We start from the raw sequence: 24,518 nt of genomic DNA on the forward strand, positions 1-24,518 counted from the left end.
GGAGACCAGGGGCGCCCCCATCCTTCAGAAATCACCGTCTCTGGGCTGCATTTTGAAACTCTCCCAGGTGCTTCTTCTTCTTCTTCTTCTTTTTTTTTTTTTTTTCCAGGTGCTTCTTAAGTAGCCAGACTGGAATGTAGGATGGCAGGCAGGGAATTGGTCTGCCTGGAAGGCAGGGGTCCAGGCAAGGGGTAGGGTTAGACTATTGTCCTGAGATGTGTCCAGGTCACCGTCAGTGACAAAGGGTCTAGATTATAGATTCCTGTAAGGCCATCTAGCCCAGACTCCCTCCAGAGCTCCAATCACCTCTCTAACATCCCCTCCAGGGAGTCCACGGTTTATTTAAACATCTCCAGTGACTGGGCAGTCGCTCCCTTTCTGTGTAGCCCAACCCACTGTCAAAAAGTACTTCCGTGACTTCTTCTGAGCATTCCTGTCATTTTTAAATTAATGGTCACCCTGCTCTCTGTTCTCCTGGGTCTCCACAATCACTTCCTGGTGAATGAATATGCAGTTTGTGCAGGGTCTGTGGGGAACTGCAGGCGTGCTGAGTTGCAGGCAATGGGTCTCTGCCTTGGGGATGCTTACAGTCAGCTAGGGAAGAAGATGGGCAGGGGAGGGTGTGAGTGTGCCCTGGCCTGGAGGGTCACGATGAGGTTGGCCGGCAGGTGGGAAGCAGGCTGAGTGCCACTGGCCCAGATGGGAGAGCCCCACTGACCGCGAGGAGAGCTGGTTGGTGGAGTTTGCTAGTTGGCCTTGGGCAGGCTCTGTCTTCTGTCACCCAGGCTAAATAAAAATAAGAGAGGTGTTCTTAAAATTCCCCCAGGCCTAGAGATTTTCAGGGTGACTCTTCAAGGCTTGCCTGGAAATGTATGGTTTGTAAGTGGGGTGGCCAGGCAGCAGGAGGGGGAGCAAGAGCACCACCATCAAAGCACTGGTCCCACCCCAGGCACACCCATTGCAAGCTGACTATCAAGAAGGTGCCAGCACCATGAGGGGTAGAGAGGTGAGTGTTCTGGGCAGAGGGCACTGCTGATTGAAAGGTAGCTGGGTGCTAGCTGGGTGGGATTTGTAGTGGGCAGGGTCGGCGATAGGATACAGAGAGAGAGCAGGTTGGGGAAGCAGACATGAGCTAGATCCTGTAAGGTCTTGTTTGGGGTTTTATTCAAAGTGGGAGAAAGGCCTTTAGACAGTGTTAAACAGGGAATGGACATGATCTGCTTTGTATTTTAAGAGCACACTCCAGGGGGAGGGCCTGGGTGGCTCAGTCTGTTAGGTCAGGATTGAGCCCTGCACTGGGCTCCCTGTTCAGTGGGGAGCCTGCTTCTCCCTCTGCCTGCCACCCCCGCTGCTTGTGCACTCTCTCTCTCTCTCTCTCTCTCTCTGTCAAATAAATACATACATTCATAAATAATGTTTTTTAAAAATTAAAAATAAATAAAAAACAAAAGCACACCCCCCTGTCGTGTGTGAGAGGAGATCTAGGAGGGGCAAGAGTAAATCACGGAGACAGCGAGGAGCCCCTCTTGCAGTCCAGGTGGTGGCAGCTGGATGAGGGTGGTCAGGATGGGTTTGGAGAGGCACAAGAGTCTACAGCATTTTTTGGGTGGAGTTGATGGGACTTGCCCTTGGCCTGAATGGAGGCGGGGAGGGAATAAGGCATTGAGGACTCCTGTAGTTACAGGGCTTTTGGCCACTGGGTGGATGGGCAGGCCATTCATGGACGTGGGCAAGAGGAGATTTGGGGGGAGGAAAAGCCACGTTCTGTCGAGACTACGTTGTTAGTCAGCCAGTCACCTGTCGGAGGGGCAGGAGGATGTGCAAGTCTGGAGCTCAGAGACAGGTCGTGGCTGGAAGGATGGATTTAAGAGGTTGGGCGTAGAGATATTTGAAACCATGGCGCTGGACCAAAAGGGAATGCAGAGAAAGAAGAGCCAGAAGAGGCTGGGGCGGCGCCAACATGTAAAGATTGAGCAGAGGAGGAAGAAAGAGCAGCGAGGCAATGGGGCCGTTTTCTGTGCCAAAGAAATACATTATATTTGGAACCTTAGCTCTGTCTACTTGTTTTCACATTTTTATCACGCAAGAGATATCTTTTGCTTTGCTTCTCCATGGGGAGGAGAGTTTCCTCCAGGGTACCCCGCCTTGGGCAGCGTTCTGCTGGCAAGCCCTGAGTCTCCGTCTCAGACTGAGAGATCTCGCAGCAGAGACTGAAGGGCCCATGAAGACGGGTGAAGTGTAGGGGGCTCCGGGGTTGCAATTGCTTGGCTCTTCCTCTAGCTGCAGCGGGTCCCTGGGATCTACCTGGGGGGGGGGGGTGATGGTGCCTTCACTCCTCTGGCTCAGCCAGGGTGCAGCTGGAGCTGGAGGTGGTTTCTGACACCTTCAGGCCCTCTGCTCTATAATTTTATCTTATTTGTTTCTAGAAACAGAGATACTCAGCCATGAGATTTTTACCTGAAAGCCATGATTTTCCATGGTCTTCCAGACCCTTATGATTGGAGACATTAAAGAAAGCTCACACACACACATTCCAGACTGATAGTTGTCTAGAGTCATGGCCCCTGCGTTGCTTCATTTCTCCACGACTCTTCAGTGGAGCTTTGGTAACCCACTTTGCAGACTTGGGGGCTGGAGTCAGAGAGATCTAGGACTTCAAGCCCCAGACTTGGTACTTGCACCTAGGTCTTCTGCCTCCAGTACCGAGCTGCCTGACTTTCTTCCCAAAGGCATTTTGCATAGAAATTATTCAATATTGGGGCATCTGAGGTCATGATCTCAGGATCCTGGGATCGAGTCCCACATCAGGCTCCCTGCTCAGTTGTGCATCTGCTTCTCCCTCTCCCTCTGCTGTCTGCCCCCCACCCCCATACTTGTGCTCTCTCTCTCTCTCTGCATGTCAAATAAATAAGATCTTTAAAAAAAATTATTCAATGTTAGCATAAAAACATTTTTAAGGAATTTAGGAAAAGCATGATCAAACAAAGATATTCCCCTGTGACAGAGACCCTTGCTGAACTAGAAAGATCTCTGGTCCCTGAGCTCATCCCAGGCGCCTCTAACCAGGGGGTGGAATCTGCTCAGGGCAGTCTGAGCTGGACCTGGGGGAGGCTGCCATAGCCACTGACCCTCCCTCTGGGCGGTGTGCCTGGATTCTCTGCGGGTGGGGACCCCACCACCCACCCTCCCTAAAACCCCCAGCCCTGCCAGCCTCTCCTGCTACCCCTGGGCTTCCTCTGGGAACTCATGGCTTTTAGGGCAAGAAAAGCAGCTCCTCTCGATGAGAGTGGAGGGCAGAGAGCTGGTGCCTTGGCTGGAACTCCCCGTGCTCCCAGATAGGGCCTTGGGCCAGGCGGTACCCCTCGCCACGCTCCTCCGCTCCTCCGCGTGGATGGCAGGCCATCTGCCCCGCGGTCTGGGTGGCTCCTCCTGGAGCTGTCCTAGTTCCAGGGCTTCCTTGGCGGCACCAGGCAGCGAGGCTGCGAGGCGCAGTGCCCGCGGAGCCCACAGGGAGGCGTCCTGGTCACGCAGCGCTGCTCTGGGGTCAGGGAGGACCTTTCCGAGTCTGGAGCCTGAAGCCTGGCGATCCCCCCGCCCCCCAACCCCTTCGTTGCTAATCTCCTCCATCCCCGCGGTTACAGGTGGGCGTGGTGGTGACCTTCCTGGTGCTTCTTGTTTTCTCCTACAACGTCGCCTTCCTGTTCGTGGGGACAGCCAGCCTGGGCCTGTTCCTCAGCAGCACCTTCCCCAGCATGCTGGCCTACACCGAGGACATCCTGCAGTACAAAGGTAGGTGTGCAGGTGCGCAGAGCGGAGAGCGTACCCCCACCCCCGTACCACTTGCTCCCACCACGCCCCATCTCTCCGTGGTATCCCAGCTCTGCCGCTGCCCCCCTCCTCCCAGCAAGGCATGCTTCCCCTCCTGACTGGTGGGAACCGGTTCCGGTTCATGAGTGGGCTCATTCTATCCCACGTGGCTTTCCCCATTCAACACCATACCTGTGTCATGTGACGTCAGGCCACGCAGAAGCAATACACTTCTCTTTCCTGTTTTCGTTTCCGGGTGGCGATGTCTGCTGGCCCACAGCTGGCATTTTGTGTGACAAAAATTCCAAGCTCAAAGACCAGCAGGTTGCACTGGGAGAGTTATGGTCTAGGAAAGGGGTTTATAACTTATCAGCAAGAGTACCTCTTCTTGTGGATATGTTTGGAGGCACGAAGGAGTAGGACAGCGTCTCCACCCTGGGTTTGGGGTTGTGACAGTGGGGTTCTTTGATGTCGGAAGCCTCAGATTCTCTCCACGAATCTCCCTCCCCTTTCTGTAGCTTCCCAACTTTATATAGCAAAGGCCTTTTTAAAAAGTGAGTTAATTAAAAATAATTATGTTGTGAACATTTAGCATTACCCTTAGAAGTAACTAGAGTGCCCTAGGGTGAAGGAAAACCAACGCTGAAGAGGAGTGATTTCTCTAGGGGAGGAGGGGGTGGTGGAAATGGGTGTAGGCGGCGTGGGGGTGGCCAGAGCAATTAGAGCTAAACCCACTAGGAGAGGTGGGAGCCTGAATCCTTGAAACCTAAGGATGATCTCCAAACCCCAAGTGACTAAGTGAAGCAGTGAATTAATGTTGGCATCAGACGTCACACAGAAGATCCCCGCGTTTTAAGCAGTCAGCCCGTGTTAGAGGATAGAGCTACTGGCTGCTCAGTCAGGAGAGAATGCAACTCCTGACCCTGGGGTTGTGAGTTCAAGTCCCACCTTGGGTGTGGAGCCTACTTAAAAATTAATTAATTAGCTAAGCCAAATGTTAGAGTGTAATAACAATAATTGGGATTGGTTGATTCTGCTCGCAGGTGATCACTCAGATCCATCCACTTCTCCTCTCTCACCATCTCGGCCTTTGTTCAGCCTTCCCCATCCCGTGCCTGCTTGGAACACTTCACGGTGCCCAGCTTCTAATCACCGACTTCCCTGCCTTGGCAGGTGCCTACCTGTCCCCTTCACGTTTGCCTGCCTTGGTGGTTCTCAGTGCTGGTGCCACATTAGAATCCCCTGGAGCACTTGTCACACCTCCTCTCACCCTGCTCCCACCCAGGGCCTGCATCCTGGCCTTGTGAATTACTGCCGTTCCCTGCCTGCAGTGCCTGCTCTACTCCATCCCGCCCCTGCACCTGCCTGCCTACTCCAGTCTCTCTCTCTCCACCCCTTCTGGAAGCTTCTCTAATCTCCCCTGGAAAGATGTGCCCCTCCCCTTTGTACTTGCCTCTCGTGTTTGACCTGCCTCACGACTTTTGTTTTGTTTTGTTTTTTTTTTTTGCCTCACGACTTTTGTACCTGTTATCTGTGTCCTCTCCTCGATGACGTGTTCCCTATGGGCACCAGAAGGGCACAAAGGCAAGAGCGTGTGCTTTGAGGTCATTGGCAGACCTGAACGCCAGTCCTGCCTGCACACTTTCTGGCTTTGTGACCTTGTACGATTCCATTTTGTTCCCCTTTCTTAGCCTCGGTTTTCTCACCTACAAAATGGGGATGCACATACTCACCTATCGGATTGTGTGTGCATTTGAGGAGGAGATATAGAACACTTGGCTTAGCGGCTTAGTGGACTCACAGGTGCTCAGCAGACATGTCAGCTCAGATCATCTGAGTACTCTTGGCATTTAGCTTCATACCCGTGCACAGAAAGTACTGGCGGGTTTTTGAATGAATGAGTGGACTAGACACGGGTACTCCTGGAACTCAGAGAAGGGAACGACCAGTGTTCAATCCACATGTAGCTTCACAGAGGAGATAGGACGTGAACTGGCTCAGGATTTGGAAAGGCAAAAGGAAAAAGGAAAGGTGCTCCAGGGAAGGGCAGGGCAGGGGCAGGGGACACTGTGACAGCAGAGACATAGCGCTAGGTATAAATATAAGCCAGACCAAGAGAGGAACTTGAAGCACAAAGTAGGCAATGATGATCCTGTTTTATTCAAAAAACACAAGCACCTACCATAGGTTGGCCACTGGGCTAATAGTGTGTAGCCACTGAACAAAAATTTAAGGCACGGTGTGCTCTCATGGGCTTGCAGCCCCTCGGGGAAGGCTGCCTTGCAAACAGGCAGCCCGGTAAGGAGGAAAAGGTTGGAGGGGCCGAGGGAGACAGACAAAGAGCAACTTCATGCAGGTTTAGGGCCTGGGGGAGGTCTAAAGGAGGAACTTAAAAGGTGAACAGGAGCTTGGCAGATGGAGAGGAGGAGGAGTAATGCTCAGAAGGCAGGGAACGCACGTGTCAGAACCTGGCAGGAAGCAAGCTGGTTACTCGGCGCTGGAGGGTATGGAGGGTAGATTGTGAGCAGGTTCAGAGGCGTCTGAGCTCTCAGCAGGGATGAGGTATAAAGGGCCCTGCAAACTACATGAATGGGTGTGGACTTTCTCCCCAAGGCAGTTTCCCGTGTGCCCACACAAGGCTGGGTACCACATGGCACTTCCTGCAGGGCCACCCTGTGGAGGAGTTCATGCCCATTTTACAGAAAGAGGGACAAGTGGCCTAATCTCATGGCTAGTAGCTAACACAGCTGGGCTTGGGACCCCAGACCCTAGTCTGACCCTGAAGCTTGGACTCGGAGGGTCTGTGCCACGTTGCCCGAGCAAGCAGAGGTGTGGCTGGTCAGTGCAGCATCAGGGCAGTGAGGACACAGTTCTGCCCAGAGCCGAGGGCTGGCCAGAGGAGGTCAGAAAGGCTTTCTGGAAAGATCAGTGGCAGTCAGATTGGGAAGGACCCTTCCTAATGCCAGGCTGAGCAACTTGGAATTTACCCTGAAGACAACCCTGAGTACTTGAAGGTCCTAGGACAGTGAAAGCATAGTGACGGGAGGACCTGCCATCCCCAAAGCAAAGTTAAGGACTAAAGTCTGAGAAATCTAAGGAACTCAAAGTAGTCCTCTTAGGCAGTCATACCATTTTCCAGAGTCTTCCCAGAAATAACTGGACTCATACCAGCAGACTTCTGTCTCCTTACCTTGCTTTTACTAACCCAAATCCTTCTCTTTTGGTTAGGCTGTGCAACCACGGTGCTGGTGACAGGGGCAGGAATTGGTGAGATGGTCCTCCAGATGCTGGTTGGTTCGGTATGTGGGAGACCCTAGAGGAAGGGGCCAGTATTTGGGGAGCCCCCCTCTGAGCAGGTGGGAAGAAGCAGCCAGCCACCTTCTGAGCCCACCCTATCCCTTCCCTGAGGGTCCCACTCAGCAGGCAGGGCCCCCTCCGTCTGTTACCTGTTTCTGCTTCTGAGCCAGCCTTGCACACTGAACTTCCGAATGTGGGACCTGGAGATGTGAAGGGATGTGGGGTACAGTCCAATGCAAACACAAGGCCTGTCTGGGAGTGGGGCCAGCAGGGCCCCATGGGAATGTCACTTCGCTCCCAGAGCCTGGGACGGGATTCAGTGGAGTCGGGAGTTCATTTCCCACCCCTTCTCAACCTGCTGTCCCCACCCCACCTCTCCCAGCCTTGGCCGTCCTCCACGGGGCCCGCCGTCCTGCCCAAGTCTGCCCTGATCAACAGCCAGCTCACCCACTTCTCTTCAGACATCCCCACTTCTCCTCTGTTCACCAGGAAAAAAAAAATACATCTGCTTTTTATTGAAGACTCTAAGGCATATATTGTTATCCCCCTTTTATAAAGGAGGATGCTGAAAGTCAGATAAATTAGCAACTTGCCCTTGGTCATGCTTCTATTAAGTGATGGGGCATACAAACCTAGGTCTGTCGGTCTCTCCCAAATGTCCCTCATCACAAACCTCCTTCCCTCTTCTGGGGCCCTGCCAGGATGGGGAAGAGCTGCACTGAAATGATGTGATGTCTGGGGTTTGCTTCAATGTAGGGGTACAGAGGAAATTGGTGCTAATCACTAAAGTCAGTTGATGGGTCCATGGGAGTTCCATAAGCTACTTTGGCCTGTGCTTTAAATTTTCCAGAGCACCTGGGTGGCTCAGTGGTTGAGTGTCTGCCTTCAGCTCAGGGCATGATCCCAGGGTCCTGGGATCGAGTTCCATATTGGGCACCTCACAGGGCTCCTCTGCCTATGTCTCTGCCTCTCTCTGTGTGTCTCTCATGAATAAATAAGTGAAATCTTTAAAAAAAAATAAATTTTCCACGGTAAAAAAAAAAGATATATATACAAAATCCTTTGCAAAGTTCTGGTTAGGCCTTGTAGGCACAGAAACAGTATGATCAGAATTTAAAGAAAAATATGGAGATTTTCAGAAGGTTCCAGGGACTGCAGGGGTCATGAGGTCTCACCCCTGCCTCAGAGCAGGACTCCTGCCAAGACAGCCCCCCTACCTACCCATGATCCTGCCTATCGGCGTGATGGCCCTCCACCTGACTGAAAAACCTGCCAGAGGTCAGAGAAAGCTGCTTCCTCCAGTACACCTTCATGTGAAGTTTTGATGGTCTGTATTTGTGTTTTCCCCTTTGGCAGATATTCCAGGCTCAGGGCAGCTATAGTTTCCTGGTCTGTGGCGTGATCTTTGGTTGCTTGGCTTTTACCTTCTATATCTTGCTCCTGTTTTTCCACAGGATGCACCCTGGACTCTCATCAGGTAAGGAAAGAATCTGTTTCCCCACAGAGGAGGAAAACAGAGTGGGGTGAGGCTGTGGGAGATGCCATAGATCTTAGCACGCCACAAATGCCATTATGTTCCAAGTAAAATGCAAGGAAATGTTTATTTTTCTACAGCTTCCTTTCCCTCTCTTCCTGCTGTGCCATGCAATTGTCCGGGCTGGACTCTGAGGGCAGGAGGGAATGGGATAGGCTGACTCATGGCTTCTCCGTTAGGAGAGGGGCATGGATTGTGAGCTTGGCTTCCTGCATCCCACCATGCCATGGGACCACGGGCCAAGAATCTCTTTCCAGCCCATGTGGGGCCCTGAAGGGCAGAGTCTGCCTCCTTGGCTGGAATGCAGCCCAGAAGCCTAATTGGCCACCTCTTTGCAGTTTAGGATTTTGACTCCAATCCAGATTTCTTTTTCAAAAAGAAATCCTTTAGGCCAAGTGGCAAAGGAAAGCTCTTTCAGGGCAGAGGCGCCTCCTAAGAATAGTCTCATTCCTGGAGACCCCAGGGAGGGGGAGTCCCAAAGCTGTTTTCATAACCCTGAGCCTCCCTGCCTTTGCCCAAAGATCCCAAAGTCCCAGCAAGTATATCAGCTGTGCATGGAGCCAGTTCTTAAGGAGCCGGGCAGAGCCCTCATCCTCTCCATAAACGCAAAGAAATCACAAAAAAGAGTGGAAGGGACAGGTATCTGTAATCCTATCTCTCGGGTGGCCACTCAGTGTAAAGGCCCAGAAGAATAATGGGGGCCCCGTAGTTAGCACACACTGTACCCTTACCCTGCGCCCCTCTCAGGGGGCAGGGACCTAGCCTGGCACTCAGCATGGAGGCTTCACTTAGGTTCCAGAAGCGTTTGTTAAATATGCAATGAGTAACACCTAATGAGTTCCCTATTCGTGGGAGACAGAAAGAAATCTCTATACCCCAAGTCCTAGACACTAGTTTCAACAAACTTCCTCCACCACTGGATGGTTTGCCAGAACTAGTAAGTCTGACTTTCTACTTGGCTCCCTGAGGAGCCATAGAATGGCAGAGAAACAAAAGCCTGGGTAAGCTCTCAGATGAATAATTGCTACAGCTCATAAACGCCGCTACAACACGCTACCTGTTTTTCCTGTTGTAGTTCCTACCCAGGACAAAGCCCTAGGAATAGAAAGCCTGGAGTGCTACCAGAGGTAAAGCTGGGTGAAGGGGGCCGGTGAAGACTTCCGGCCTTTTGAGCACACCCGCACGGACTGAAGTGTTCAAGATGCTTGGGGGTGGCGGTGGAGGCCATCTCTCCACGCCTTGGCTTGGATCTTCTCCGCTAATCCTTGCTTGGGTAGAAGAGATTAAATTGACTTCTGGTACCTGGATCCTCCCAGGGCAAATCATTAGAAGTTTACTGGATGGATGTTCAAGTTCCCTTCCTCTTCCCTGGTTCGGACCTTTGGTCACAACTGTCCAGGATACCCAGATGGGAAGGAAGAAGACAGCCATACGCTTCACTCCGTTGGCCACCTCTTGCATGGACCACACCCTGCCTGGGTTTAAAAATCACTTTTCATTGAAGTTTGGAAGAATAGGTTGAAATTGTAAAGTTCAATGATCATTGCTAGATGTAGATATATTTTAAATTAGTCAAAAACAAACCCCGAGTTTATGCCCTGGCATGCTCAAAGGATTGATGTTGCTTTTTACCTTTTGAGAGTCCAAAGTCCTGCAAATTCCTGTCGCTGATATCAATAGTTCATTTAAAATCTATAGCATCAAAAGGAAAAGTTGAATCTTGCTGTCTTTGGGACCCTAATTCAGTGGTATGCTGGGCTAGCTCAGACTATAAAAAGCAGATTGGTAAAATTTCATTTTGAGAACTGGCTGTGAAACATGGCCGTTGTTCAAAATTAAATTATAGAAACTTACAATTAATTACATTAAAGACAAAGGTAGTGACCACTCAAAACCCATCACTTCCTTAAAGTTATTTATGTGTGTTGTATCTGCATGGCAGAAAGGTATGCTTCTGTGCATCTCTTCCCAGCAGCACTTTCAGCGATCAAGTGTTTGGTGGCTTGAGATAAGCCCTGGGGGTGGGGTATTCACCCCACAGGACCTGGCAAAAGCTGTCCATCCTGGCTTCCTCCCACCTCCAGCCGCTAGAGAGCCAGGTGTGAAACATCTACCAGCATACACTGCTAACAACAATGCTAACTGGCCCCAAAGTCACCTGGGAGAATGGGATGAAGATTCTGTTCTTTACTGACGCTGACAGTGCTTATAAAAGGTGTAGAAACGGCACTAGAATTTCTCCAAAATATCTAATTTAAACTTGACATCTTTTATAGAGGGGCATAAAGCTCTTTATACCACGTCAAGTTGTTTTATTTAACAAAAAGCTGGGATTGCCTAGTGATCCTGAAGAGGACAGGCTCCTGCCCAGGGCAAATCCCCCAGCAGCACAGAGAGAGTCCAGAGCTGCCGCTTGGAGAGGGTAAGAGCACTGAGGGGTCGGGAAGCAGTGAAGTGGCTATCACAGTGACAGTACATGCATTTACCTGCAGTTTTCCTGAATATGTACAAATGTACGTGGTCAAACAGAAAAAGTGGATCCAGGTTCTCAGGAGCTGGTCTAAGCGGTCTTGCAGATCAGTAGCATTGTCATGTAAGCCGCTCCACCTGCCAGCACCATGTGTGCCCAAGGGACTCCGGCAGCCCTGGTGTGAGCCCTGGCCTCTCCCTCTAGCTGCATGGCCCTGGGCAGATAGATCACTGATGCTCTTCCGGCCTGGTTGTTGTTATTGTTTTTAAATCCAAGTGAAATTTCTAAAGGAACTGACCCTACCTCAAAGGAATTCTGAAAGAATTAAGTAACTTTGTTTGAAGCAATTCTCATTTGCCTGACACAGAAACTGCTTAATAAATGTTAGCAATCTTTATTTTTAAAACCTCATTAGCAACTTCAAAATTGCTCATATGTTTGGTACATATTTATTGTAAGTCAAGCAGATCCAAATTCTTTTGAAAGCCGATGGTCTATGGGTGTAGTTTTAACTATATTTGTAAATACTTAAAAGTATTTGATGGCTGCCAGACTTACATGTTCAATCTAACCGGAGTGAGTGACTGACCTGGACAAAAAGAAAGTGGTTGTATTTTTCTTGTGGTTTTTCAAAATTAAAACACACACACACACACACACACACACACACACCATCCTTTTTATACAGATTTAGAAAGAAGAATCATTGGCTTTATCTAAGATGTCATGATTAATTTAAGACTATAGGAAAACAAGATTGAAACAAATCTAAGTGTATCTTTCCTGAAATAAAATATTTTAAATTTAATAAGTGTGTTATCCATTATGGACAATTGAGCTTTTATATGAAGCTCAGAAACAAATGATCAGATACTTCCCAAAGAGTGGGCTCTCTCAAAGTCTAGGTTCACGCGGCTGATATTTTAGGAGAAACAACTCTCAGGACTAAGAATCACTATTCCCTCTTAAATATAATCAGAATAGGAGAAGGCAGGTAGGTTTTAATGTGACACTTCAGAATCAGTTACAGGGCAAGTAGGGCTTTTCACCCGATCTCCTTCTGCTAAGAGTGTTGACGTTTCAGAGTGCGGCAGGAGCCTTCTATCCCCAGCTTGGAATCTAATTCATCTGGATGCCAGACTCACTAAAGGAAGACAGAGTGACTTCAAGGTTATTCAGAGGATTCGTTTATTCATTTTAAAAAGATTTATTGAGTACCCGCTGTGTTCAAGGCGCTGATTAGGTGCAGAGGTACAGCAGAGAATGAGCTAGAAGTCCCTGCCTCGCAGAGATTACACTGCAGTAGAAAACAGATGGACGGTAAGAACTACACGCCACAGGATGGAGGATAATTGAGTGGCACTGAGGAAATACAGCAGGGGAAGGGGGTGGGAAGAGGATTGTCCAGAGATGTTCTGGAAAGCCTTCATAAGGAGGCACCATTTGTGCTGGGACCTAAACAATGCAGAAACAGCAACTCCCAAGGACCAGAGAAAGAACCAACTGGGCAGGGGCCAGGGTGATAGCAGCGCGTGCTGTCCCTGAGGAGCAGCAAGGGGACCAGTGGGGCTTCAGTGTGGTGAGGAAGGTGGGTCAGGAGTCGGAAACAGGTGGGAGTGGCAGCCAGGGGCCAGATCATACAAGCCAGGGCAGGAGTACAGATTCTGTGGTTTTTATGAGATCACCAGGAGTTACGAGCAGGCAGGGCGCGTGGTCTCATTTACACAAAGTAATACTGTGGTTGTTGTGTGGAGGAGAAACTGTAGGACAGACGTGAGACCGGGACACCAGCAAGAGCATGACTGCCTAGACCTTGTAGGATAGGACGGTGGCTTGGGCAATGTTGGTAGCGTCAGAAATAGCGAATGTGATCAGATTCAAGCTATATTTTGAGAAGTCCAAATTTGCTGATGGATTGGGCATGGGTGTGAGAAAGACAGGAATCCAGGATGACCCAAGGCATGTGGCCTGAGTTACTGGCCCTGTGATGAGGCCATTGTCCACTGGCAGATGGAGGGGGTGGTGCTCAAGAGTTCTGTTTCGGACATGTTCATTTTTTGATGCTATCCTGGATATCAAGAAGGCTGGTAAGTACAAGAGTTTAGAGCTTAAAAGTCAAGCCCAACAATAAATTTCACAGTCACATACACTTAGCACTTAAAGCCCTGAGACTGAAGAAGACTGCCTAGAGAGAGAACGTAGGAAGACTAGAAGTTTGGCCCTGCCAACCTTCAAACCAAGGTTTGAAAAAAGAATATGATCCCAGCAGAGCATGTGAGAGAAGCCACGAAGTAGGAGGAAGTTCGGGAGGGGTGTGGTCTCCTGGAAGGCCTCATGAAGAGCATCTCGAGGAGGAGGAAGTAACCAATGCCACCATGAGGGCTAAACATCAACCACTGGACTGGGAAGCATGGACAGTGACCTTGATAAGAGCAGGGTTTCTGGCAGTGATGACGTCTTCAAAGCACATGGGAATCCCATCAGCTGTGATGCTCCAGCAACAAACTTGACACCAATGCTTTCCATCTGGCAGAAATTATCTTTCCTGTTTCATTTTTCATTATACACCATCCTCTTAAGATTATCCCAAAAGAAGTCACCCTCAGGGACTCCAGTAACAGGGCACACTGCCCTAAGCGCAGGGCTTTCTAGGGACCATCATTGTGAGAGCTCACAACTGGTAACACAAGTCCTGGGAAATTACCCAATGTTAGGCTATTATTTTGTCATTAGATGCATCTATGAAATACATAAAGTTATTTAAAAATGGACATTATTCCCCTTAGGAGGATGTGTCAACAATCAGAAAAGTTAGAAAATGGTAGATCAAACAAGCTTTTTTACTGAAGGATTTTTTTAAAAGATTTTATTTATTTATTTATTCATGAGAGAGAGAGAGAGAGGCAGAGACACAGGCAGCGGGAGAAGCAGGCTCCATGCAGGGAGCCTGATGGGGGACTCGATCCCAGGACTCCAGGATCACGCCCTGGGCTGAAGGCAGGTGCTAAACCACTGAGCCACCCAGGGATCCCCTACTGAAGGATTTCTTAGAGCTTTTAATATTCTAATATGCATTTTGAATCTCCAAGAGGTGGCAACCCCATTTCCCAAACTTAATCAGTCTCATGAGACTATTGTTTCAGGTAATATTATTTTGACCACAGTGGTTTAGGAGGATCCAGCAGTCATCAGAAGTGGTTCCTACTCAACCACCTGAACACAGCTTACCCACCACCTGAAGGGACACTTCACTGCTGTCCTCAAAGAACACTCTGACTCTATCTTGTCATCCACACCTGGAGATGGGAGACAGACCTCTGTGATGTCATGTGTGCCACCTGTTAACCCCACTTGCCCCATGGAGATTGTATCAACTCAGTTCTCAAAGTACCTCATTCCATTTACTTCATGAACTCAAGTCTCCAGTTCCTTATGTTGAAAACTACACAAAGAAACAATGCTTAGAGCAGAAACAATGCTTAGAGCAGCCTTGCATTCTCACAAGGGCTAGAATGAATCTGATTATATTTTTTGAAATTCAAAAGTAAAATAAAAAAGAGATTTCCCATGGGGAATAATTTTTCTAGCCTGTCAGTTCTCTTAAATTCCTTTTTATGTCAACAATCATTTTACAGTCTCCCCTTTCCACCACCTATATCCCAACTCAGTCTTTAAATATTGTAATGTAGAGATGTATCAAATTGTTGAAGGCTGAGTTTTAATGATAACCACTGGGAAACTCAACTTTTACCTTACATTTATCTATTTAGCATGGATGAACACAGAATCCACAGAGGCCACCTCAATGGATGTGAGAAGAATAATCAATTCCAAAAGTCATTTTGTTAAAAATATTTATTTAAAAAAATACAATTGTTGTCCATATCTAGTTGCACATATATCTATTAACATATCTATAGAGTTTTGGACTTCAGTAAATTTGCTACAGTGCTTTCTTAAAGCTGGCTTGCCATTATACAAAGCAAATTCCTCTGTCAGTTTCTGCATAAAAATAGTTGTTTTTAACATATCATCTTTCTAAAAAGACGCACATCACCAATACAGAATTTAACAAAATTTTTGCATAAAACTTGAAGGGATACAAAAAACTATCACCTGATTGGTCATCAGAGCAACCCCTCACTATATCTGGAGATGCACTGAGTATTAGCTACACTTTTTTCTTTTAAAAGCAGCATATCACAAAGCCCTCAAAGTGCTAGCACATCCTCCTCCTCACCTCCCTATGCTCTGTATGAAGGTTCTCGGCTGCATTCAAACAGAATCCGAGACTCTGGCTATAGTCAATCCTAATGGACCTTAAAACAGCACCCCTTTGTTCCCCGGATAGGCTAGGTCAGACGGCTGAGCTAGAAGACACAGCAGCTTCTCTCCGGCTGCAAGACCAATCAGTACGATTTTAATAAATGTTAGCAGCTACCATCATTTTAGTTGTGGTTTTGGGAAAAAGAAGAAAAAAAGTGATTTTAATACTTTGAAGGTCTCCTTAATGTAAATTACACCGAAACTAAGACAGGTTATTAGTGACACGTTACCTGTCCTTCATTCCTTTGGGCAAGTGTGCATCTGCATTACACAGAAGCGTTCCACATACACAGGAGCGGTGGATACTGGACATTGTGAGAGACAGAGTTCAACAAACAAGGGGAAAAATAAACAATGAAGGAACCGTCTTCTCAGTCAGGTTGATACAGGCTGGAGGAAAACACCCTGACAAGATCTTATTACCATATACCCTGAACTAAGACACAGACATAAAAGAATACTCATCTCTGGTGTTAATGCCACACCAGACTATGCTTTTCTTCTGCATCAGACATGGGGTGGATGAAAATCAAATGTTTACTACTTAATAACATTCAACTTTCAAGTGATAGCCACACCTGAAGATCCAGTAGGGCTCATAGAAAATTATTGGTTTGTTCTTCAAGATGCAAATTTATGCTTTTTTTTTTTTAAGCCAACTAGATTATCTGGTCAATTAAGGGTAAAATTCTAATTTTAGTCAAAAATTGTATTCACCTCAAACCAAAGCTACCAGTAGCAGAATGACTGGACTGAGTGTTTCATATTTAGTCTTCCCTACCCACAGAGGTCAGTGAAACTACATGAAGGCAAAAGTGCAGAAACCGGTATGACTGTGATTAGGAAAATCAAATGGCCAGACCAAATAAATAGGCCGCGAGTGATCAAAAAATGTAACTGTATTAATTTCTATCTTTACATATATGCGCATCAGTTAATTTCACTAATTGTGAACAGGGAAGTTCATAACACATTGCTACTTCTCACATAAGCACTGAATGTAATGTACATATAAAGGCCTTGGTAATACTGCCCTTGAAAACAGAAAGTATGACATGTCTTAGAAGGGACCATGTCCCTGGCCTAACAGACAATAAGCAACAAGGAGTAAACAGAAAAGAAACAGAAAAGTGGAGAGTTTACAAAGCTAAGTGTACTCCATTCAACTGCAAACCATTTAAAAAGCCATACATTTCTACAAAGCATAGTATTCAAAGCTTGTAAATGATTTTAAAACATCCTAGCCAATAGAGCACACCTTACAGAGAGCCTGAAACAATGGCTCATTAGGTAATCCATTTATCTCTTCTCCAAAGAGTCTTAATTCCAGAAAACATAAACGAGAAATAAACATTACTTCTCTGACCCTCAATAGCCTTAGGTCAAAATTAAACAAAATAATCATTAAGTGCTTCCAGTTATTAATAACAAAACAGTGCTAATAATGGTGCCCCCCAAAAGTGCCAAGTGATTTAATACCAGTCTGTGGCATTCCCACCCCTGAACTCTATTCTAGGCATACTTGAGTGACTCTACTGGCTAGAACTCTGGCCCGGCCACAGGGCACAATCACCCCTGTCCAGAAGATCCCAGGCCTGTCCTAGCACGGCTCATAATCCTTAAGAGGGACAAGAGTCAGAATGGGCCCTCTGAGATGGGAAACAAGGCAAAGCTGAGAAGATTCTGAGGTTTCTGCTAATGCTTCTTATGTACAATTTAGAAGGATAAACTAGGCTACAGTGCCAGAACTCCCCCACCATTTCATCAATTCATGGCCAAATCTGTACTTTAGAAATACTACTCTTAGTATAAAACTCTGTCTCTGAAAGTTAGACCGCAATATAATGAGGATTTTACACAAAAGTGCAAGTGTAGAAATGTTAGGAAATGAACTCCTCACTTGCGCAGGGATGTATGTGTGGGAGAGCAAGTCAACACGGCTTTGTTCAAGCACGTGTCATGTGCAGCCTTCTAGTTCTAAAATGGTGGCAAGCAACTTAGTCTTTAAGGTTTATGCTTCTAGGGATTTTAAAAAAATGAAACGTGCAAGGCATTAATTTTTTAAAAGTGGCAACTGCAAAGTGCGGCCAATTTTTTTTTTTTTAATTTTAGTATAAAATAGTCTATGAGCCATCCTAGAGGATGAAAACTGTATGTTCCCTCTGAAAGATCTATTTACACACACACACACACTCACACACATGCACACACTCAGTACATCAGCATAGCCACACATACAGGTACTCAGCTGATACACCAGAATGACTTGGAAGGTAATGCTCTAGTCTCCCAATTACATACTTAAAAATAAAATTTTAAACCTTACAAAACTTTCTGATGTGTATTATACTAAAAAAAAAAAAAAAAAAAAAACAAAACCAGAGTTCAAGAGTCTTACTATGTTTGGTTGTATCCCTCATGAGTTTTGTTAGGCGGTTCATTTAAAATGATGTTAACAAAGGCTTGAATGTCCTGGTTTCTGCAGAAAGCCTGAAAGCCAACACTTCCCCACTCACACAAGCCACTCCGGGCTTCAAGCTTTCAGGATAAATGGCAGTATCCCAGCGACTGCCATTTTCTGGCAGGCTCTCAATCTATCACAATTTTTTTTTTTTTTTTTTTCAGAAAAGCCTGAAGAAACTGGCAGCTTCAAATGGAACATTTAAACCACATCAACAACTCACCTTTCAGACTGCTCTGTTTACAGGTCAAAACATGACTTTTGTGCTAACAGGTTCCACCAAGTACGAGAAATGAAATCAAACCGCCTTCTTTTCTTGCTTAATACACTACCGCCCACAAGAATTCTAGATTCTAAGATTAAAACTTAAACTTCAGTAAGCAGAATTCTGATGACCTAAGAGGAATAACAGGGCACCTTGTTTCAGGTAATGCCTGCAGCATTAAAAACAGTAACAATTATTTTTTGACCCCAAACCAAGAGGATAATTAGTAAAATGTTTTCCATAGAACCCATTCTCTGGTACAGGGTACCTGCTAAAGAAAGATAATGTTGACCTCCATTTCCCTACTGTGGGGCGAACAATTAACTTCTAAGCTCCACTTAGAAATAACATGTTCTATCATTCCCTCAGATAACATGGTGACTAGTGTTTTTCACTTTCCCATTGGTTTGGTGATTCATCCAGAGCTCCACGTTTCTGCACCGAGACACCTGCACTTGTCTCCACACTGGTCTACACACCTGAGAGCAGCACCTGAGCACAATTCTAGATTTCTGGCATGGATAACTAAAATACACACAAGTAAGTGAAGTAAGTAGCACTGACCCACCAAGGAAAGTATTTCTTCAGATGCTGAAATGTTCCAACAAATAAAAAATCAAAACTTATAAATACAAGAAAACAAAGGTGGTTATATATTTTAGGATAAAGCAACTTAATTCAGAATTTGTTGGTAAAATATAACATTAATAAGGCCAAAAGAAGTTTATAAGCAGAGTAGCAAAATAAAAGTCAATTATAGGGTCATACCTAATTCGGAGAGAAAAGAGACAGTAGGCTGTCAAAAATAATATGCACAAACCTCTGGCAAACATTTGGGTAATGGGAAAAAGAATTAATAGGGACGCCTGGGTGGCTCAGTGGTTGAGCATCTGCCTTTGGCTCAGGGTGTGATCCCAGGTCCAGGGATCAAGTCCCACATCGGGTTCCCTGTGAGGAGTCTGCTTCTCCCTCTGCCTGTGTCTCTGCCTCTGTGTGTCTTTCATGAATAAATAAATAAAATCTTTTTTTAAAAAACGAATATAGAATTTCAGGAGGTTGAAGACAACCTTTCCTGAAAATTTCCAAACTGAACTTCTAGAGATTTTACATGAAAATCAGATCAAACATGTAAAGGAATTTTCTAAATGTTATAACAAAAGCATCCACATTTTGTTTTCAAGATCAGACCATAAACAGTATCCTGATTCAGTGGTCTTTAAGGTAGAGAGGCCATGCTGCCAGAGGGTGCACAAGACAGTGCCCTGGGCCAAGAAGAAAAGACAGAACTTCCAGTCAAGATTTCTTTTTTATATCATTCTTAATTCCTATTTCTGTGTATGTCTTATAATGTATGAAGGACTTTCACACAATGGGTTACAACTTAATTTATACATGTATGATTTTACAATAGGAAACTGGTGCTGAAAAACTTCTACTGAGTAAGGTGTGTGTTCAGAAAGGCTGGAGACTGCTTTTCTAAAATGCCAGTGGGTGCTTCCAGGTGCTTATGCTCCCTAGGAACATACAACATTGCCTTTAGAACTTCATAGTCCTGACACACATTCTGAGATCAGAATGAAACAAGGTTATTAAGGCCAGACCTCACAAATGCCAGCTACGAATGGGCCTGCAGGGGTATTACCAACAGCCTGCTGTGGCGGCCACTGCCTCCCAAACCTCTGATGTCCTTTCCCCTCCAAGCCTGAGTGACACACAGTATGAAGAAAACTAGAAATTGTGCCAGGTGAATAGATTCAACAGACCTGACTTTTTGGTTTGTTTGTTTTTTTCAGACTTGACTTTTTGGATCTCTAATACAATATGTATATCATCAAGGAATTCTTCCAGTTAATAAAAATCCAATACCCTTTCACCATATATACATATGTTTATGTATACAGAGGCTCATGGGCTTACTTTTCCCATCAAAATCTGAAGAAAAAATTTATACTCCTATTTTAGCCATCAAAATGTGGAACAATTAAAACTATATTTTAACCCTAAACGCTTATGTTGACTTTTTAAGGATTTATGGATTATTCCCCTATGGATGTGTTTTTTTTTTAATTAATGGAAGTTTTTACCTTTGTTAGAACACACAAAATACACCATGAGGAGTATCACATCACAAAAGCACTGACAAACCATTAAAAAAAAATTACTGAGGTTAGACATGTGATTTTAATTTTGTATCTTAAAAAATCAGCATATGAACAAGAAAAAAATTATTTTAGAAATTATGTGAAGATCCACCCTAGGATGGAAGAATGTGGCAGCTGCCGGCTGAGTGTGCAGCCCTGTGTTCGTTCCTTCTCAACTCTAAGGAAGTGGCTTATAATCAGGTGCGGTGGGAGGGTTGGTCATTTACATCATGGAAATCAGCAAATCCTACAATTTGAGGACTTTTTTTTTTCCCCTTCAGAGAGCCTGGTTGTTAAACATTCCCCAACATACAAACAAGTAGATATGAGCCAGAGCAGATGAAAAACTAAGACAATCACAGATGTCTCAAAAACTCATTCAACCGCTCCCTTACCTTAACTTAGATTGCTTTTACCCACCAGCAGTCATCCTGGCAAAGTGATTCGTGATAGATAACAGCTAATAGCAAACAGAAGTCTCCAGTGAATATTGATCTTAAGTGGTATGTCACCTTTTGATGCTAAGAACAACTCTGGATGTTCCAAAAAACATGAAGCTGAGACTTTTCCAGGAAAGAGGTAGTTTACAAACAGAATGGTCTGCCTCATACACTTGAGCTAAGGTTGTAAACTTTCATTTAAAAAAGTAAATACATACACACACACACACACACAACACATGTCTCAATGTCAATTGATCTCGAAGAGAAAGCAGATCATCAATATCCTGAGGCCCACACCTCTCGGAGGCTTCCAGGGTAGGTTTACAGACAGCGGACTCGGTAACACTGGTTCCTAGGAAGTTGCCAGTACTGAGTTTTAATGGTGTCCTTGGTCCCTAGACACCTGTGCTGAGACAGTTAATCTTCAAAGATATTGTCTATGAAAACAACCAATGGCTTTGCTCCTTTACTTCAAAAAGATAAAATACTTTTGTGCTTTCAAAATTTTAAATATCTAGTTAAATCAAGCCATCAATACTTACATCTGAAGTACAAAATATTCATTAACCTAATAAAACTATCCCAAAATGCTGCTGAGAGGTCTGATTTCAAATAAGCATGCAAAATAAATGACACAGTGTGGGAGACAAGGGCCATCATCCGTTCCCCATCACTATGGAACACTGCCCTCATCACTGCTACTGTGCACCTCAACAACAGATTTCTCAGCTGATAACCACAAATGAACCATTAACAAGTCTCCAACACTACAAACATAAAGACAGCTCCCTGAATATCATTCCTCCAAGGCTACTAACCTAGCATGGATGTCTCATGCTACAGCTTCTCTACACTGTACAGAAACATACTTAAAGTGAGTATTATACATCTAAAAGAAGCTGGTTTGTCTCGGTGTCATTTTGAGCCTCAAATCCTTACTCCTTCATTCCATTTAGTTTATGTGACTTGATTATAGAAATGTTTCTAGAGTTAAAAGGTAAGATAAATGGGCAGTGTTGTGGTGGTGGTATATAATCTAATCCTAGACTCTAAAAGCCAAGTTTTTTCAGAAGATTCCACTGCGATGTTGGTATCAATCACAAACCCGTCTGTATCTACCACTGATTACCATATGATAATATTTTATAAACGTGATGAAGAGATGAAGGCCTATATTTCTCACTACTGATGTGAACAATCCAATCCCTGTGTATGAGCACTTCCAAACAAATTCTGTTGCTAATTTAAAAAAAATTTTTTTTTTCAAAGAAATAAGCACATCTTTACCTCACCGTAGATTTGGAGGTTTCACTTTGCTTTTCATTTTCCTAATTACATCTTTAAAACAGTCACAACTACTAACAACCTTAAATTTAAAAGAAGGTAAGTATGCGGTGGAAAACAGGGTAAAACGAACAGAAAAGAAAAAGTCTCTTCTAACTGGGAAAGCCCCACATGTTGTTTCAAGTCATTCAGTTGAATGTTTTACTCAGAGATGCCTCCAGACTTCAAAACCCAAATTCATCCTAAAAGCTATCACTTACCATGCTGTGTACCATGGGGGTATAATCTAGGCAGTAGCCCAGAGAGCAGATGGCACTTCTGTGCTGGAGATGAGGTCCCCTATTCACTGCTTGTTGCAAACACTGTCTTAAAGCCCAGGTTTAAAAAATCTTCCTATGTTGAAATAGACTAGGCTCCATGCTCCATTCACAGGTTCAGACAAGATCACACACAGACAGCTAAGAGATCCACCGTGATAAAGGTAAATAAGATGCCTTTTTGTGGAGTTGCTTACCTATGTTACGGTTCACAGCAAAATAGAATCTAGTAATATTGCTCCAATCTTACTTTGTGTAAATAGGAATGACTCCTTTTCCTTCACTGCTTATACACAGCTCACTTTTCATTATTCCACAGAACACACTTGGTCCTGAAGATGTGGCCACTGCATTTAACATTTCTTCAAATAATATGCTCAAAGCAGAACTGTTTTCCTGGCCAAAGGGTCTGAATAAGGCAGAAGGACTAACTTTGTTCTTAACTGCTCTTGCAAAGCATAGCTGGCTGCAAAACCCCACCAAAAATTTCTTTAACATGAAGCTCAAAATACTTAGAAAGGAAGGAAGGAAGGAGTGAAGGTAGGAAGGAAGAGGGAGGTGGAGTTTGGACTCCAATTAAGGCATTTTTATATACAGTCCAACTTGAGTCATATTGAAAGGGAATCTTAAAAAGGCATTTCAATGGGGAATGGCAAAAATCACAATAGTCTATTACTAGCATTGTAGAACTATTAACCGCTCACTTTCAATGTAATCATGTTGAATGTCTCTTTCTTTGTTTCTTGGTTCTCTCATTCCGTAAGTGCATAGGTTATGTTTTCTGTAGATCTGGGGAAAATGGGCCAGGGGTGGGTGGTCCATCCAGGCCAGACACAGTGAACGGTCCATGACTGTTCAGTACAGAAGGAAACTGAGAAAGAAAATAAAACACATTATCATCCTATTACTCAACCCCAACTTTCACTTTCTGTCCCTGCGACAGGACATGAAAGCTGCATGCAATGGCTCATGGTACAAAGGTAGTAACCATTTATCAGGGGAAAATGTGATGTCACAACAAAAACTTTAAAGAAAAAAACTGTCCTACATGTCAAATATTAACTCTCTGGCCTACCTTGATGGAAAGAACAAACCAAACCTTCCCTCAGAGCCTAAGGTATACAGCTTTATGTTTAACTTCACACAAATGTTTAGAAAGTTCATGCACTATAGAGTATAATTCAATTACAAAGCAAATCACAGACTGTCAAAAAAAGGTCCAGAAAGAGATGCCCATTCATTAACTCTATTTATAACTGATGCATAAATGCTCTGCTAGAACAGAACCCCCATCATGTGTTCTAAGATCAATTCTATAGGGAGAGTCTACACTGAAACTGCACGAGCACTGTGCAGTTTAAGGTCTCAGATCACTCTAGAACTTAATTATCTGTGAGAAGCAAGGAAAAATGTAAAAAATAAACTATGAGACATTCTCAACACTATTCAATAATTCAGAACTTTTTGCAAAAAAATGTAGAAGTAGAAAAATTTTTAATTTTTTTCCTTCATTTTTTTTTCTAAAAGAACAAATAAAAAGTTAAATTGCAAAATATAAGGAAGTCTACCAGTAAGTGAATGAATCAACAAAACAAACTCTACAAGTTCTAAAGTCTAGATGCTTGGGCCAAAACACTGGTTAAAAGCTGGAAGACTGGGCATCCCTGGGTGGCTCAGCGGTTTGGCGCCTGCCTTTGGCCCGGGGCGCCACCCTGGAGTCCCGGGATCGAGTCCCATGTCGGGCTCCCTGCGTGGAGCCTGCTTCTCCCTCTACCTGTGTCTCTGCCTCTCTCTATGTCTATCATGGATAGATAAATAAATAAAATCTTTAAAAAAAATAAAAATAAAAAAAAAGCTGGAAGACCTTCCCTATGATCTCAGTTAAAGGGTATACAATATCCATTTTTTAAATACATATTTAAAATGTTGATAAGGGCAGTCCCGGTGGCACAGCGGTTTAGCGCCGCCTGCAGCCCAGGGTGTGATCCTGGGGACCCGGGATCGAGTCCCATGTTGGGCTCCCTGCATGGAGCCTGCTTCTCCCTCTGTCTGTGTCTCTGCCTCTCTCTCTCTGTGTGTCTCTATGAATAAATAAATAAAATCTTTAAAAATAAACAAACAAACAAATAAATAAATAAAATGTTGATAAACATCAATTCTAAATGAGTGAGAA

The 24,518-nt window shown here is 45.0% G+C and overlaps 2 protein-coding genes across 5 annotated transcripts in view; one reads left to right on the forward strand and one right to left on the reverse strand.

Annotated features, from left to right (window-relative positions):
- MFSD4A (major facilitator superfamily domain containing 4A) overlaps nt 1-11,916 on the forward strand; it is a 29,700-nt gene extending 17,784 nt beyond the window's left edge. The window contains exons 7-10 of the mRNA XM_025991386.2: nt 3,642-3,789; nt 7,036-7,106; nt 8,461-8,581; nt 9,714-11,916. Coding sequence (XP_025847171.2) covers nt 3,642-3,789; nt 7,036-7,106; nt 8,461-8,581; nt 9,714-9,769 — 396 coding nt within the window. The 3' untranslated portion in view covers nt 9,770-11,916. The remainder of the gene's footprint in view (nt 1-3,641; nt 3,790-7,035; nt 7,107-8,460; nt 8,582-9,713) is intronic.
- A 3,029-nt stretch (nt 11,917-14,945) lies between these two features.
- The window catches only part of ELK4 (ETS transcription factor ELK4), a 28,941-nt gene continuing 19,368 nt past the window's right edge, over nt 14,946-24,518 (reverse strand). For all 4 annotated transcript variants that reach the window (XM_072759440.1, XM_072759439.1, XM_025991383.2 and 1 more), the window contains exon 6: nt 14,946-23,216. In XM_072759440.1, the coding sequence (XP_072615541.1) occupies nt 23,118-23,216 (99 nt within the window). In that variant the 3' untranslated portion in view covers nt 14,946-23,117. The remainder of the gene's footprint in view (nt 23,217-24,518) is intronic.

This window comes from Vulpes vulpes, chromosome 5 (genome assembly GCF_048418805.1).
Source record: "Vulpes vulpes isolate BD-2025 chromosome 5, VulVul3, whole genome shotgun sequence".
NCBI classification, from domain to species: Eukaryota; Metazoa; Chordata; class Mammalia; order Carnivora; family Canidae; genus Vulpes; species Vulpes vulpes.